At 37.6% G+C, this 18,688-nt stretch overlaps 1 protein-coding gene across 1 annotated transcript in view; it reads right to left on the reverse strand.

The window, feature by feature from the left end:
* The window catches only part of TTK (TTK protein kinase), a 29,913-nt gene extending 11,882 nt beyond the window's left edge, over positions 1-18,031 (reverse strand). The window contains exons 1-11 of the mRNA XM_066545899.1: positions 18,004-18,031; positions 16,504-16,673; positions 14,144-14,288; positions 13,643-13,868; positions 9,364-9,470; positions 5,674-5,817; positions 2,465-2,573; positions 2,275-2,350; positions 2,095-2,192; positions 1,463-1,562; positions 637-754 (exon numbers count right to left, since the gene is read on the reverse strand). Coding sequence (XP_066401996.1) covers positions 637-754; positions 1,463-1,562; positions 2,095-2,192; positions 2,275-2,350; positions 2,465-2,573; positions 5,674-5,817; positions 9,364-9,470; positions 13,643-13,868; positions 14,144-14,288 — 1,123 coding nt within the window. The 5' untranslated portion in view covers positions 16,504-16,673; positions 18,004-18,031. The remainder of the gene's footprint in view (positions 1-636; positions 755-1,462; positions 1,563-2,094; positions 2,193-2,274; positions 2,351-2,464; positions 2,574-5,673; positions 5,818-9,363; positions 9,471-13,642; positions 13,869-14,143; positions 14,289-16,503; positions 16,674-18,003) is intronic.
* Between the last annotated feature and the right edge of the window lie 657 nt (positions 18,032-18,688).

Consider the following 18,688-nt stretch of genomic DNA (forward strand, 5'->3'; position numbering starts at 1 on the left):
CCAATGCAAGTCAGTGGGAAAAGCTCACTGAGGAGCTGACAGGATGCTGAAGTTTAAAAAAAATTACAATTTTTCAACTGTAATGTTTCTTTCCTACAATGCATATGTACTTATACAATCCTAAATCTAACTCTTGCAATATTAGACATTTTCACCTAATTTTTTCAGCAGGATGAGAACACCACTTAGGGAACTAGCTTTCTGATGAAACACTGAAGTAGTTAGCAGCTAACCATAGGAGGTTAGTACATGTATTCCGTATTCCATACTCCATGAAGCTGGTAAATAATAGCAACCTTCTAGATTTTACTAGCCCTGAAATCCCTGCTATAAATCCAACCTGGTTACAACATTTTCCAGAAAGCCAACAGAATGTCATCTAGTACCATCACTATTTTTAGCTGACTTCACATAACAGTCAAAATCCGTGCAATATCTAGTGAAGTATTTCTGAAATACAACAAAACTTTTAAAAAGAACTTGAAGAATTGTTCTCCAAAGTTATGTTAATAATGCAGTAACTTCCACTTTTTGAAAAACATTTTATTTAGCAACACATTTTTTAAAAAATACAGAATAGCACGTTCTCAATGCTTATTCTATTTCAAACTACTCATACATGACATTAACCATTACCTGCTCTTTTCGTCACAAGACTTGCATCCACTTTGGTTTTGAGAGTTACAGTTGAATTGGTAGCTGTTTCTGAGCTGCCCTCATCCAACATCTGTAAAGCTGTTTTTTCTTGTAAGGACTAAAGAACATAAAAAGCATCTTAAAGAATCAAAGGAAAATTCAGAAGTAGTATACAAGACATTTCCTTACGGTGATTAAGTGGTAGGTGCACTGCAAAACAAACATGCCTCAAGGAACTGTGCAGGTTACAAAGACAAGTATTACTGATGCTATTTTTATATACATCAACACTCTGAATTTTCATAATCCAGTTTCTATAATAAAGGCCTTTAAGTGCTTTCTATTCTGGAATTCTTTTAGCAGATGGGGACATGGGACATGAAAATGTAAGACATAGAAATGCAAGACATTTGGTTTTTGATAAAAAAATCTCTATTAAAAGCTGTAATTTATGGCTCCATAGAGCACTGAGTTGAATTGACTTCCTTAAATAGGGTCTTCCCATGGTAAACTACATGACTTCAGCTGAAAAAGGTACTGTAGTCAGGTTGAAATCTGTTTATCTCCTCTTCATAAATCATATTCCAAACACCACTCCCACTGCTCCCAACAGATGCACTGTTCAGAGAGAGCTCTTTTATAATGCCCTATTATGCATAACAAATTTCAAGTTTAAAAGCCATAATCAATGTTTCTATCCACAAATGATTACTTAAAGGGAAATCCTGCATTATTTCTTTCTTGAATTGAAAAAGCTGTTATCTTTTTTACTAATATCATAGGATAGCTAGAGTTCCTCCATGTATTTAAAAAACACTTAAGTTACCTGCAAATCTCCCAGGTTGCACGAATCACGCCCACAAGGTTTTGGTTCTGATGGTGGAAAAGGTGCAACAAAGTCTGTTTGTTTGGAGTGGGACATTTGCCTGTTGAAGTAACATTCTTAGTTACATTCCATGCCAACACAGTGTGGCAATGGTCTTTTTTGTGAATGAGATGAAAAAAGTAGTTGTGTGAAGACTTCTGGCTACAAGTTTTAAATATACAGAAAAGCAGGTCCACTCAGCAAAGTCAGAAACAATACAAAGAAGAGCTACAAAATGAGGATTTAAAAATATCTTGAGTTACAAGACTGTATTTTCTCTTATTTTAAAAACTGGACTACATAAACTTAGATACTTTGAACAAAATTTATTTCCTCTTCAATTTCCATTTCTTTTGAGCTTACTGATTAGCCAGAACACATTTTCTCTTCATCTTCACATGCTTTTGTACAAAGAATTTCCATAAGCTTAGAAGTAGGTTAGTGCACTATCTGTTGCAAGTATAATGACTATTTGTCTCTGTCCTTCAGGTCAAATTTGACATTGACATCTGACATTTCCACTATCCAATAAAAGTATCATTGAAAAGGACTATTAAAGTCTGTGGTGCTGTAGGTAAATCCAATAACCATACCTCTTTGTAATACTAGCCATGAGTGGGACATCTGAATCCTCCATGTCATCACCATCATCAGATACTAGGGTAACAGGAATCCTCCCAAATGGGCAAATCTTAGAACAAATTCAAAGTTACCAGGTGTGTACAGCAAAAAAAAAGAGTTTAAGATTTTAAAGAAAATGTTACATGTTTTACCTGGTTAGATTTGTTTAGTGGTCTCAATGGATTGTGGTAATTAACTAGAGCACCCAGCTCCTGTGACTTCTCTTCCCTAAAAGAAAAAAATAACCCCCCCCCCAAAACAAAACACACAACACTGTAGTGTATGTGTTTGCTTTTGGTTTAAATGGTGTTATAAAAATTAAATAAGAAATTAAGACATTACCTAAATAAAGATCTGTTAATAGTAGAAGAATTTTCATTAGAATCATTCTTTTTTAAGCTTCTGTGATTTCCACCTATATTCTGAAGTCCAGACTCCTGTGTACTTGATACTGTAGGGAAAATAGTTAGAATCATTCAGATCATATCAGACAAATTCAACTAAATTATTCTAAGCAACTAATTGGGTTAAATTGAACCAGCTGATCTCACTGATAGCAAATTTGAGAGTGGTCATATAAGCTGTGTGAGGTCAGGGAGTATCAAGGCAGGCAATAGCAAAAAGCTCATTCACCAGCCCCATCTTAATCCAGAAGAGACTCTTGCTTGATTATTGAATATTTAGCAGTAGTTTTATGAAGTTGCACATTAATCTTAAAATTAAATGTCAAGTCAACTTAAGCTTTGTGAAAGTATATATTTCACATATAAACACAACCAGAATTCAAGTTATTTGAAAAGTCATTATAGAACCTCAAACCCACAAATAAACAGTTCAGAACAACACTGTCTTCCACATTATTTTTCTCTACAGGTGAAGGTAAGGTAATTTCTCAGAGACAAAGAAACCACAAGAACTCAGAATACACTAATGAAAATGTATCAACACCTTAATGAACACACATTCACATTACAACACAGTTTAATTCAACATTTAGGGAACAATGTGGAGTACAAGCTATTTTAAGCACCTTCAGATAAACAATCACTTGAACTCAGCTATTTTCCTGACAAACCCCTTTTCAAAAATGTAAATTAATATCTGGTTATTTTGAATAAGATCTCTTCAATGCTACAAGATTTTTTTTAAGACAGACACCAAAGAGCATATTTAAAAAAAAAGAAAATCAAAGGCCACAGGAAGTGTTCAAAGCCAGGTGGAAAGCTTTCAGCAACCTGGTCTAGTGGAAGGTATTCTTGCCCCATAGCAATGGGTTGGAACTAGATGTCCCCTCCAATGTCCCTTCCAACCCAAACCCTTCCAACCCAAGATTCTAACTAAGATACTATATATTATGATCTTTTACATCACATAGGCCTTGTGTTCCATCAATATTGGAAATTATCTGCTTGACCAACAAGATCCACAGCTACCCACAGCCTTCCAATAAATCACAGTTTAAGGACTTTAGTTTTTTAATATAGCACTTAACATGTTTAAATTTGTTTTAGCTCATTAAAATGGATTTTACTTTTCTTTTGAACTCTCCCATACCCCTTTTCTACTTTCAGCCAGAAGTCAGACTTCTGGTAGATGAACAATGCAGTATTGGCTATTTCTAATACTTAACATTTTATAAACTACTTATGCCAATAGACCAAACCACTCATTTAAATAAAACAAGTGCCTCAGTGTACAGTGTAGTTTTATTACCAACCCAGGACCATCACCATCTCACAAATGCAATTCACACTTTTTTTCCCCCAAAGATTTTTTTTTTTGAACCACCAAGCTGGCCACTGGATGCTCACACCCAGCTGGTGATCTACAATACTTTCATTCCTTCACTCTAAGACAGCCTATCTGCTTCTTATGATACTCCTTACCACAGCTGGACCGCATGACCTGCATTTCTGAAACACTAAACTACCTTTTCCCAACTGAACATGTTTGATTGCACCTGGTATGCCAAATACTTTAGATTGCAGTGTGCAAATGAAAGAGAAAAAAAGGCATTAATCCAAAGGTTTCTAGACTTGATGCATGGTTTATATTTGCATCACAACACTAACAGCACATAACTGTCAAAAACATTCTGTACAATCTTTTGAGGCTGTGAACAAATGCATTTACATATACAGCATTCATATTTTCAAATCAAAAAAACTTACAAAAGCAGCTCTTCAAATGGTAATACAAAAAATACCTATATGCCAATATACTAAAATCACCTCTCTTGCTCCAGAGCACCATACAAACTCACTTAAAGCCAAATTCAGTGATTTACCCCTTTTATGTCCCAGAGTTTGAGATATTTCAAGTCTGGTGTTATTTACCTTTTAAAGTTTAATCTTTAAATAACTAAATTAATAGTTTGCATTTTTCAAATACCTAATTACAAACCTATATATACCTAATTACAAACCCATATGAAAAAATAAATGAGCGTACTCTTGCCCCAAAGTTCACTACTTCCTAACTGGCAGGTAGAGTTTTGCCATTCATTCTCACAGGTATTTCCTTAGCCCTGCAGCAGCAAGTCAATGTCAGCAAAAAATTATACAATCCATGAAGGATATTGGTATCTTCAAGATATTCTCCTGTGGCACAGTACATCAACAGTGGCATTTATGATGTCTATATCAAATTAATGATAAACAGAATAAGACAGAAAATAGAGTTTATTAGAAATGAATGCCATAGCTGAATACTATTCAAAGAGTTCACCCCCACTAGTGTTTCAGTCAAATGTTGATTCAATAGGTGCCAAGCAAATATCAAACACCACTCCTGAAGATATATCCCTAAGGAAATTAAATCAGACTTATTTTACATTAATCCTGTCTTTACACAATGCAAAAACATGGAAGTGTTAGACATCACTCTTGAAAGAGTTAGCTACACACACTTCAATACTAAAGTCAAACCATATTTTTTGCTCAATTCCACTCCAAACAAATTTATATCTTGAAAACTTCAAGAAATAACTGTTCCCTTTTTGAAATTATATACCCATCAATAAGGATCACTTAGGACTTACGATACAGCCAAGCACTTCAGTTTTGTACTGACAAACACATGAGTTTTCTCCAAAATAAAGTAGAAATGGATTATTTTTCCTAGATTTGACTTCACTGACATGATTGTCAACTCTTTCCCAGTCTGTCACAAGATACACCTCCAAGCAACCTATATAAGTGTAGTTTAGTCTGTGTATTTCAGTCCTAATTCCTCTCCACCGACAGCAGCTCTTCCTTCACACTTAGAGCTGCCAGTCTCTATTACAAACTGCAAATCCCCAATGACTGCCAGAGGAACATCCTCTGCAGAATCAGAGTTGACCATAGCACAGCTCCTGCAAACTGCAGTCACTGCACTGAAGAAGGAAACAAGCATTGAAGCAATGAGATTTACAATACAGACGAATATATCTGTTTATTGGGCAATAGAGATTCTGAGTTTATATCTAGAAGGGAGAAACACTAGTGATTTTTTCCAATCTAGAATCACAACATGCATAAGCAACCAGTACTTTAAGAAACTGCAATTACCTGCAAAGTTCTCCTTCTCCTCATCTGAGAGTAACTGCTTTTTTTTCAAATGTAAGTTTTGTAGAGCAGTTTCCAACAATTCCAGAGGAACAGCAGAGCACTCCACAGCTTTCTGAAGGATCTGCTTACACTTCTTCTCATTTTCTAAGTGTAAGAAGCACAGAGTTAGAAATCACAGAAGTAAAAAAACCATTACACTGGGGCAAGATTTTTTAACGAGATGGTTACATTCATGTTGTCTTATATTCACTTTGCATAGTTCTATGAAGCCATTGTTCATTAGGGACACCTCCCCTTACATTGGCATTTTAAGGAAACTGCCTGGAAATAGTTAAAAGCAAATCACACAAGTCAGTTTTTCACATTAAATTGAACACCAAGTCACAAAATACATTCTCAGTATTTTTTTAGGGTTATAGGAACTGTAAGAAAATTGTACTCATTCTAAAATCCATTTTTTTCTGTCGTATCAGCAAGGAAATATGACTTTTATGGACTTCCATTTAGATCTGACCAGGTAAAAATTTTATTATGTAAATATTCTCAAACATCTGTAATGCACTTAATAGAAATCACATTTAAAACCAGCTGTTGTTAAATAAAACAACTCTGGACAGCACTACAGTTAAGAAAAGAGGAGAGAAAAGCAAGGATATTTTTTCATTACAGTTTTAGACATTACTAAATGGCATAAACAGAACTTTGAAGAGAGATGGGGTGGGAAATGGAATGTGTTAACAAGACATATTGAAGCAGTCAATTCACATATGCAAACAAGTGCATAGGCATCTATTAGAAAAAGTCAAATAAAGGAAAAAAGTGTACTGTAACCACAATACTTTACTTGGTTTGAAGAACATCTGGGCAAAATGATGCAATGTTTTGCTACAGCTGTCAATGCCCCTGAAACCCCAAATGCTCTTCTTCCTCCATTCCAAAGCAGCAAAACAAACCACTTGGTTCTTACCTTCATGCCACATATATATTATAAGAAATACTCAGGTATATGCATAATAGCATATGCATGTCCCCTGCACTCAAAACTCCACTCATAAATGAAGTTAGACATCACTTCGCCTGTAGTTCAGGTTGGTGGAAGTGCAGTGTAGGTACCAGGAACTTATGCTTTAAGTAATCTATTTTAAGACCATTAAATGGATGATGCCAAACACTGAAGCAAGGAAGGACCAAAATTAGATGAGCTATAATTTCATTTAAATAAATTTTGTGCTAATTTGTCAGAATTTCATTTTTAACCATATAGTCCAATACTATTTTTTCTCCCAAATCACTAGCAAAGTGGATAGCCTCTAAGAATCTTTAACCAGCATTCTAACTTTTGCCATATTTAGTAACCACACGTTGCTTCAACAAGAGCTGCTACTCAAAAGTAATTCCTCCTAGTACCGTGTGCCTCCTTGAGTAAGAAAGAGCACGACATCAAAACATGTATGTGAAAAACTTTCATCCCCCTTAACAAATGATGAACCAAGGCACAAAATCAAGCCAGAAGTATTTCTGAATTCCAACCAATCCACTTCATCACATGCCAAAAGCCTGAATCAAGCACCCTGGCATAAGATTTGAAACAGTCAAGAGTAGAATTTTATGGTCATGAGTTCTGACCAATTCACAGCAATCATCCTCAAGCACACCACCCAAGGTACCCAAGGAATGACAAGACAGCTCCTCATCTGGGGGACTTAAATGAAATTTTACTAAGTATTTTAGTAAAAAAGAGCCACAAAAAACAGAATGGCACCTTTACTGTGTCACTCCATTTCCAGGTCACTAATATTCAGTTATTAAGAAATCAACATCAATTTACCAAATCTAATTTCACAACTTGAGCTTTTATCTTGAGCAAAACTGTGAGCTAAGGAAGAGAACGTGCAATTAAGTTTTTCTTCTTAATGCAAAAGAAAGCAATGACAGGTGTGCCAAGCACTGCTGAAAACACTGGGATGAAGAAGCAACAAAGCACTACCCTCCTTTCCCTCTGGCCTAAGTGGACACAGTGAAAAAGGAACAGCACTCTTAAGTAACAATTTACAACTCACATGTTGCACTAATCCTCTTTGAGGCACCCAGCAGGGACGCTGTAGCTCCATACACATTACTAAAGGACACCTAGATCAGCTCAAGGGTAACAGATACAAATCAGAGAGCACACTGCAGATAAAACAAAGCCGATCATAACTGGCTTATTTCCTTTGGGATTAGGACTTCATTCTAGGTTGATTACTTACTGTCAAAGTAAGGTAAACTACTGCATGAACACATCCCATAACTACAGGATGAATTTAGTCACTGGTAACCTGTAGCAGCATTTCTACACTTTATTAAATTACACAATAGGTTTTATTACACTTATTTAACAATATCTTTGTTATTGCAGTATTAGTGTTTAATTATCTGTTTAAATAAACATCCAGTGCTCACTAAATAATTATATTCTTATTACTACTGTTTAGAAGTTCAATACCACAAGTTTATATTAGAACAAGACTGGTCAGGTAACACAGAAACTGTGCAATTTCAAGACACAAACATGCAAATTTTTGTCTTTTTTCCCCATCCTGTACAGGAGTCATTCACAAAACATAACATGTACTTCTGGGAGAGGGGAGTCAGTTCATGGCCTTTCCTGCTCTAATGCAAATCAATTTATCACAAAAGAAAAAAAACTGGAAATCTGAGATGACGAGTATCTACTTTGATTTTAACAAAATGCCTCAGCCTCATGGGCCACACTTTGAGCATCTAAATAATAGCCTAAAACACAGTTAAAAAGTAGTACTGGAGCAAAACCACTATCCGTGGAAAATAAACAGAAGTAAAGAAAGATAACCATAAAATGCATTCAGAATTTAGAGTATAGAATAGCTACACTAAATAAATTAATCTAAGTTTGGGGAGAATTTCTCATACTAGGCAGTATAAGAAATATATACAACATACAACAATATACAATAACTTGCACAATACTGAAAAAATATGAAGGAAAACAAATCACAAAAAAAATTAATACATTCATCAAGTCTTTTCCATTCAAATAAGAAAACAGCTTTCATGGAATGTGCTTGTCTTTCTGTACAGAGCAAACTGTCAAAGGAAGAAATATCCAGGGCAAAATATGTCACTGCTCAAATCACCCATGGAAACAAAAGATGCAAAAGATCCAAAAGCACAAGCCCACAAGCCTGTGGGCAGCCAACACAGCCTTGGCCAGCAAGTACTAGGGCAACCAAATTGCACATTGACAGTGTACTTTGGTCTAATAAAAAACAATCTACAAATGCTTTTTGGAAGAGGACAGAATTTCTTCCACAAGCAAGCAAAGTATTTCAGCCTCACTTTTCCATGCAGGAGGAGCCTTACTCAAAAGCCTTTCACTGCAAGATCTAAATTAGAGAAGTAGAAATTACTAATAATTTTCACCTAGTTTGAAAGTTATTTCTAAAACAGAAAAAAATCCCAATGATCTGTGTGCATATTTTCACTTTAAAAATGAACACACATTCTCAGTAAATTTCAATTTAAAAAATACCGATTTTTTTCTTTCTGATTCAATACCTATCAGTTTACTTACAAATTATGTAAGGGAGCAGAAGTTTGAAACAACAAAACAGAGAACAACACAGAACAGCAACATCAAACAAGTTTAGTTGTTCTTGTTTTTTTACACACCTTGTGATAGCTCAAACTGTGCAAAAGCCACATGCACAAAAGCAAATTTCTTGCAGTTCAGTCTGGCCAGATGAAATTGGTCCCGTGCCTCCTCTGGATCTTGAAGCCTGTAAAGACAGCACATTCATAGTTATAACAAGGTGAAGAGCTTGAGAAGGATGAAGTTCCATGTACTGGATGAAGCCTTTGAATAACTTTGAAAAAGTAACCCACCTATAGGCTAAAGATTTTCCTTTCTCTTAGAGCAACCAGTGAACTACAAATAGTCAAAGAATCTTAAACTCTAATTATTGAAAGACATCAAGCTGAACCTTCCCAAAACTCAAGGGACTCAATCCTTAAGCTCTTTCACACTTGATAATTCATTTTTGGCAAATTTTAATCCTAGTGTTACATTCAGCCACAGATTGCTGAGCAGGTTCATGCTTACACACAGCACACCAACATTTAAATATTTGAGAGCAACTACAGCTACTGCAAATACCAGTCAAGACACAAAAGGCCTAAATCTACATCACTACATAATACATTAATATTATGTTTCAACTGACAAAAAAAAAAGGAGCTTAACACTTTTACCAGCAACATCTGTAATCAAGAGATAAAGGAATTCTTTCCTAAGTTCCCCCTTGACTCAACAGGTACCCAAAGGTATCACTTAGAAGTGGAAGAGCAAAAAATTTATGACCATAGTTCAAATTGAAAGTACAGAAAAATACAACATGGAAAGGTAAAGAACATTTTCAGTAGAAGTCTATGAAATTTTGAATGAAAGAAGTTGTTCATGTTACTTAGGCATGTAACTAGAGTCACATAGGTTTACTGAACTCAGCTCTGATCATCCAAAGCAATAAGACAGGTACAGAATAACCCATGTGCAGGCAAAGTCTGAGCCAGAGAAATTCAGCTGTAATGTATTACATTCACTTTCAAAGAGCTTGTTAAAATTTAGGTTCCTGTAAAAGCAGCAACAGCCTGGAGAGCAATACACAGAACAAGACCTAACACTAGCAATAGGCACCAAGTGTCACATGCTTGGTGGCACTGTGCTACCGCCAGCAGCACTTCACAAGAGCAGGTTTGCCATTGAAAATGTACAACACAGAAAATCATAGAAGCATTTGCTGTCTTCAACTATTTCAGAACACAAGAGTTCTTCAGACAACCTTGGTATCACAATAGGTCAAAAGGTATTGGCACAGCCAGACTGCAGCTAAAGCAGACACCAGGACAAAAAAGGTCCAGTGCCAAGAATGGAATAATCCAGTTTCTCACTTAAAGGTTGGGCAGAGATGTGATTGCAAGCAGGCTTGGGGAGAAAGACTTGGGGGTGATGGCTGATGAAAAAGTCAACATGAGCCAGCTGTGGGCACTTGGAGCGCAGAAAGCCAAACAGAATCCTGGACTGCACCAAAAGGAGCATGGCCAGCAGGTCACAGGAAGTGATTCTGCCCCTCTGCTCTTGGGAAATCCCACCTGACACACTGCCTTCAGCTCCCAACATAAAAAAGACAGGGACCTGTTGGCACAAGTCCAGACAAGGGCCACAAAGATGATTAGGCAGCTGGAGCACCACTCCTATGAAGATGGGCTAGAAAAGTTGGGGCTGTTCACCTGGAGAAGATTGCATGGAGACCTCACAGCAACCTTCCAGTATCTGAAGGGGACCCGTAGGGAAGCCAGAGGGGGACTTATAGTCAGAAACTCTAATGGTAGAACAAGGAAAAATGGGTACAAAATGAAAGAAGCAACTTCAGCTAGGTGGCCTAAATTATGGTAGCCACAATAAAGAGGTAACCCTGGAGCCACTGGAACAGGTTACCTAGGGATGCTGTGGATGCCCCAACCCTGGAAGCATTCAAGGCCAGGCTAGAAAAAGCCTTGAGCAATCTGGTCTAGTGAAAGGTATCCCTGCCTACAGCAGGAGGGGCTGGGACTAGATGATCTTTAAGATCCATTCCAACCACTTAGCATTCTGCAATCAGAACAAAATAGTGTTGATGGCAGTAGATACTAAAATCTCAAGCCACTACCACTGCTTCTGAAGTTTGTGATGCTGATTTGCTCTTCCACCTTGTTTAGGTGGAATATTTGGGAGAACAGCAAACAATTCTACTGAAAAGCACATCTTTTCTCCCACCCAAGGTAGTATCAGAGCACCTATCAGTGTCACTTCTAGTATCAATATTGCTTTACTTGCAATAGCTAAAAAAATAACTAGAAGCACTCAGAGTCATGAAATGAGAGGATTTTCTTTAACAGAACCTAAAACCAAGTAAAGACAAAAATATATAGTACTGGACAAACTGACAGCCAGGAACAGAGAAGGTAGAGTGTAGAACACCAGGGAAATTGAGAACAAAAAATTTGGAGCAATGAGAATACGCTATGAGCAGTAAGTAAACAAGCCAAACACAAAAGATCCAAATAGGTAGCCACTGTTTAGGTTAATCTCCAAAAATTACAATCACTGTTGGTTTTTAGGTCCAACCAGGCAAAAGTAATTTCATTACTTTTGGTAATGAATGGTGAGATTACAGATGTAGTTCATAAATGTAGTCTCATATAAATAACTGATATTATATGCTACTCTGAACAAGAAAGTATTAGATTATAAAAATTATTAACAAGCTTGTATCTGAAAGTAATTTCCAAACGAGGAACCATCATTTAGGGAGATCCTATAGTGAAGTTCCAGTGGGATTGATGCTATATCAGATTTTGGTGGGTACAGTTTTTAAAGGAGTTTGGAGTGGCTTGTTCATCTTTTTAAAAGAAATTTTTATTAGGCATGTCAAGAAACATATGACTGATGATATTTACCAATTTAAAAATATGTAGCAGAAAACAAAAAGAGCAGACCTGAGCTACTTTGTGAGATAGGTAAATTCTGTAATACTGGCTGCTAAAGTAGAAGTTATTTCAGTACAGCTGTAGAGTGCATTTTAATAGTGAAACAAGACACTACTTTCCCACAAAGTCCCTAGAGGCTGTAGCAGTGAAACAACTGAAGATATTTCAGTGAGACATCACTACTAGAACTGTTCATACTATTCATGTATTAACAAGCTACTGACAGCACCTTTGGTTTTGCTTTCTGCAATACATCACACAGAATACTGAACATAACTCTTGCACACATTTTAAAAGTACCCCACCTTTCAAACCATGTTCTAAAGATCAAGTGAAAATAGGCCCAAGTGATTAGGGAGGTAGGAAATAATCTTTCTGAACTTAAACTCTCCTACAATGAGATAAGAGATGTGACTTGATCACTATTCTGGAAAAGAATTTCCACAAACTAGGATCCAGAAGCCTATATTACAGTTTCTGCTCTGAGGAAAAGCAACTGATCTTTGAATAAGAATGACATCTTGCAATGTATCCTTAAACCTTTCTGGAAGAGATTCTTTCCTCCACTTACACAAAAATACCTTCCCTCTTCAAGATACTGAAGATTGACAAGGTCATTATTCACTCCTGTTTCTCAACATGAGATTCAACAGATTACTTCCACTGTGTGCTTTTAGTAACAGTGATGCAGCAAGGGCCATGCAAAGGACACTGCAGAGAAGTAGACATTTATCATACTGCAAGATGAAACCATATGCCAAAAAGTCAAATAGAGGAAGAACATACAAGAAAAAGATTAGCTATGTTCACTGGAAATTAACTTGCTCAGCTCTGATTGTTAGATTGCTGCATTGTTTAAATACAGCTCTTCATCAAAATATTTGCTGTACTATTTCAAGTGACATAAGAATCTATTACAAAAAAGATTCTAATTATAACCCTGTCCCAAATTATGTTTGAACACATCTGAACAACAACACTGCTTGAATTTGGACTGAATAAAGCAATAAATGACCACAGCCAAAACTAATTTTCAAAGTGTGGAACTGGTGAATGATGTTCTGAGACATTCTTTCTATCTTAAGACAGTTAATTTAATCAACCTGCGATGATCTTGTCTAATATGAGAGGAAGCATACTAAAATAAAGCTCAAAAAAGGATTTCATGTTATTCCCTCTTGTACCTTACTTAGAGAACCAAGAAAAAAAGTAGTGTATTAACATCTCTAAATCAAATAGCTCTAAACAATCATGTTTATTAGCATAAAAAATACTGTGGAGACAGCAGATAAGCTGACTGACCAAAACTACTTACCTTCCACACTCAAAATGATAATTTGTTTCAGAAAACACTAATGAAACAAGGTATTCTTACCTTAATTCAAAAATAGAATGATGAGTTCTCATATTGAAAATTTATACTTACGCTTTCAACTCAGCAAATCTCACAAGGATGCGAGCATAGCTCTCATCTTGACTGTACTTTTCTGCAGGTAATGCAGTCACTGCTTGACTGTAACGGCCAATGAGTCTATTGAGTAGGCTAACATCCATCTGAGGAACACCCTTTTTCTCTAGCTTAAGTAAAAAACATAGCCAATCTTCTGGATTGTTTGTTGTCATCATTATTTGATTGACCGTTCCAGAATTATCTGATAGAAAAACAAAAAAGGAGATTGATTACAACATCAGCAAACATGTACAGAAGAAAACACTTTTTATAAGCTTTTGTGCAAGATAGTTACTGACTATTTTTTAAACAAGATTAAAGAAACAGAGCTAAAAAATAAGGAGAGATGAAATTAGCTTTGTGGTCATTAATATTAAAGAAACACTAAACTTGAAATCATTTCAGTTAATGGTTCTTTCAGTCAATCTAGCTTAAGATCTTTTGCATAAGTGACAGTAGAAAAACAAATCCAAATACCTGTTGTATCAGCTGAGATTTTAGTATAGTTAAATTCATCTGTGATGTTCTCTTCATTTCTGTATTTGTTTTTCAAGTTTCTAACTCTATTCATGATTGATGTAATCTGCGGCAATCCTCTTTCACTTAAATCTGCCTCCTCCATCTGCAGGCACAAGGTTAAAAAACAATGGAGTTACTGAAGAACCCTGTTGTAGCTCACTTTGATTGGAATTACCATGGGAAAGCCTCTCATGTATCATTTGGATGATACATGAGAGATACTTGAGACTCAACCACATTATGTAACAAATACTCTATTTAAACCTTTGTCAATGTAGTTACACAAGTAAACTACTTTACAGAAGACAACTTGGACAAATAAAAAGAATTGGTACTTAATTGATCCACCCAAATCCTAATTCATGCTTCACAGTAGCCCTTTCCAATCAGGTATATTCAGTGTTTGAATAAAATGGGGGGTATGATGTGTTGCCTGAAATAGTTTCCAGTGCATCACATTAAATCACATTCTGTACTCATAATTAGGCTGGCTTTAGTTTAGCACACAGTGTTAATCCACACTCTTTCCCACAGGTTACAGCAATTAGTTCTCACTGTGGGTTAAGCAGAAAAGAATTCACATTCTCCTCTGTTCAAAGGACAAAGACAAGTGACACCTATTTTTAAGTTTCTGAAAGGAGGTTTAGAGATTCAAAGACTTCTTATAAGAAACTTATGCCAAATCCTCAACGTTCTGACAGTTTATCATCATCTGAGATAGCACATGTATATAGCTGAGAGGTAAGAATTTAGGCAATCTGAGCAGAGCAAGACTGCTAAAATAAACTAAAAAAACCCTAATGATTTCTTCCTTTTCTGCCTACATTAAACAGTTTTTCCCACATCAATGTTCCATGCATCTAATGAACATAAGAATTCCAGAAAAAACTGTGATGAATTTAGTGCATATTCAGGGGGTTTGACATTCTAATTACTGTGAAGTTGGGCCCAGAAACAAGGAAAGCAATGCACTTCAGACAGATTAAATAGGCTCAAAGAAAGACTAAGTTCAGTTCTACAGTGAAATGTTGGTTTTTGTCCTCTTGTGTATAACAAATCAACAAAAAGTTGCTAGAAGGTTAGAAACTTCAGATCTACTTTTAGGTGAATTATTGCTAGAGAGGGAACTGAATGGAATGAAGCTCATCTACCTTTAACCCCACTATCTAAAAAATACACCAGGCACCACTCTCAGGAAGTCCCACAAATAATTTTTAGAGCATTGTTCACCAGAAGCTGGCATGTCTTTAAAAGCACCAGGCTCCCAGCTTTCCCCAAGCAAAGACCATAAATCAGAAAGATTATCATGCTTGCAAGAGCTTGCTTGTAAGGCAAAAGCAGGCATATTCCATGTTCATCCTGACCTAAATATGGCCCACCAAGAATACCAAGCCTGCTCTTGTCTATACAGAAGTGCTGTTTTGTAGGTTCAAAACACAGTGTCACTGTGTAAATTCCAAGACTTAGTCCAGCAAAAGCACCATCTACATTACCACTATGAAGAGACCTTAGCACATTAAGGGTCTGGAGAGACACTCAAATAGCCTCAGGCAAGACCTATGATGAAAACACCCCAAAATCTTTTGAAAGCTAAAGACTGCATGCTAAATCAGTAATATCTGAAATACTATTTTTGTTTCACTGAGCAGAAGAAAATAAAGGAACCCTTCTCTTATTTATATTCCAAAATGTACACTGAACAGATTTTAATTTCAATGCTTGTTTGGATCTTGCTTTAATATCTCTTTCTCCCCCAGAGCCAATTTAGGCTCTGGGAGTGGGTCTGTAAACTGTCCCATCCCAAACATCTTTTGGGGAACACACTGCTAAAAATTACATAGGTGATTACTATAGCTAACACTGTTCAGATGATACTTATTCACTTCATAAGGAAAATTTTAGTACACATTGCAGTTTTGCCTTTTAACAACACTGTAGAAGGGGCTACAGGAAACCAGGTACTCCAAATCACCTCTTTATGGGTGAGAATATCCACAGAGATCTGATTTTCAACTGTACCCACTCCCTCAAAGTATGGATGAAGTCAGCTTCTCCAGAACCTGAAGCACCAAGACAACCAAAAGAAATTTATTTACCTCATGTTAAGAAACACCACAATATCTCATTACAACCATAACTGCTAAGAATTCCCAGATGGATTTTGGATTTCTTAAACACAGTCTTTATATTTTCCCCACCAGTATCAAATATTCATTATTCTTCCTGCAGCGACAGCTTCCCAAAGGTAGTAGACAAAAAGAAAAATAAATTTCTGTATAAATTTCATCTTAAGTCACGACAATACACATCAAACTTACATTTCTGGTGTGCTGTTTAACTGCTCTAGGTTCAATGTGTTACAGAGAAAAACTCTCCTGAAGAATAGATGTGCCTCGTCAAAAAGGTAAGATGGATGAGGGCCAGACTACCTTAGATGATCCCAAGAACCCAAAGGCAAGAAATGAAGTTCTCCATCCTGAAGAAGTTCCTGTGCATCAAAAATTGATGGGTGAAACACTGTAAGCTTATTGTGCAAGCTTGCCTAATCTTTATATCCCAGAAATACAGTTTTTATCAAAATCAATTAAACTACTTCTAGTTAGAAATAAAAACAGAATTAAAAAAGCTTAAAGACAACACTTTGAATGAGGACAAGCACTTCCAAATGCGTCAGCTTACTGTGACCTTCAGAGACTAAAAAGTACACTAAGGGCACATTCATCTATAATAGTGTCATGATTTGCCAGCAATCTTTCTACTCATGCCAATATTCAACCATAAGCAAGTATTCAGAGCTTCATTTTTTCTTAATCAGCTGCATAATTACTCAAAGAAATAATTTGTCATGAATTTCCCTGGTGTGTGTGTATATATGTATATATATTTAAAATCTGAAAACAGCAAAGACCTAAACCAGGCACCCGCTGTTACAAAGGCACTGAATGGGAACTGAGGCAGTAACTGCACCAGCTCCACTGCAGCATACCTGAGATGCAGAAATGCCTACAAGAGAGAAGGTTAGGGAGAACCAGGGAACAGGGAGAGCACGTAATGCAAAGATCACCAAGAACTACCCTAAATAAAGTATAGTAGTTAAAGTAACTTCAACCCCTCACGCAGACCTACTAAACAAGGAGCCAAAGTACTGAGACTTGAGAGCAGTAAATGGATAAAGTGGCAGTACAAGCTGTGGCAAGATTCCACATCTAACACACTCAAAAATACTCAATAATAAAAAGAAGTAACAGCATCCAGTCTTGAAATACTGTATTTACTGTATTACACTACTTGTTCTGTTTATGTCTTCTATAGAGAGGTAAAATAACACCTCTTTCTGAAATATCTACCCAGCCTTAAAAAAATACTATCTATAAAATTGCATAATCTTCCTTCTATTTTATTTACAAGTCCTAAATCAGGATTTTTTTTAAAAGAAAAACAAAAACTCCCAACACTAAGAAAAAGCATCGTCAATTATTAAAAAAAAAAAAAAAAAAAAAAAAAAAAAAAAACAAAACAGCAACACTCGGAAAGAAATAAAATAGAAAAATATTAAAATCTAACGTAAGACACAGGAAGGATAAGACACCAGGATGCAAAGTTGGGCTAAGTAAGAGAGAGACGGAGCAGCAGCGGAGCAGGTGAGGTAATGTGGCACAAAGACAGGCCGTGAGGCGGAAGACACAACCAGCTTTCCTCCCCTAAGGGGCGGAAGCCCAGCGAAGCCGCAGCCCCGGGGCTGCCGAGGAGCCAGCCCAGCACCCCCGCGGCCTCACCGCAGATCAGCACCACTGCTGCCCCCCGGCCCCGTCACCCACCTTCCCTCACTGCGCTGCTCCCCGGCCCGGTCCCTTCCCCCTCGCTGTCCTTCCCGGCCGCCCCTACCCCCGCTCGGCCCGGCCGCCCTCACCGAGGCCGCTGCGGGGCCGGGACGCGGCTCCGACCGAGCGCGTCCGCGCGCTGCCCCCGGTTTGAATGTGACCGACGCCCTAGAGCGCCCTTCCCATTGGCCGGAGAGCGGGAGGAAGCGAGAGCTGATTGGCTGCAGGAGGGAAACACGGGCGACCCGCCCGCCCATTGGGCGGTGGTTAAGCCGTGCGCGGCGACAGCGGGTCCCAGCGCCCTGTGGGGCCGGGAGGAGGGGCGGGTGCGCAGGCGCGCCGGGGCGGTCGCGGCCCGCTCCTGGTTCGGGATAGGGAGCGCGGGGACGGCGCCGCGCCAGCTGACTTAAATTATTTATCTGGAAATGCTTTCTCTATTTGGCCGGTTATAGTTTAAAGCTTCATTAAGTTGTAACGGAATAGCCGGGCTGTTAAGTGTCCTTAACATTACGTCTCCCTGTACCTTTCCCTCCGAGGGATCGTCCCTAGGCCCATCCCGTGTCTGCAGCGTGCCCAAGGCTGCTACGAGCACCTCCTGCTCTGAGCGTGCCGCTCCTGGACTACAGCAATGCAAACGCACTCAGCAGAACAGTTCGGCCTCTCGGTTTGCATTCTGGGTGCA

Source organism: Molothrus aeneus, chromosome 3 (assembly GCF_037042795.1).
Source record: "Molothrus aeneus isolate 106 chromosome 3, BPBGC_Maene_1.0, whole genome shotgun sequence".
Classification (NCBI taxonomy): Eukaryota; Metazoa; Chordata; class Aves; order Passeriformes; family Icteridae; genus Molothrus; species Molothrus aeneus.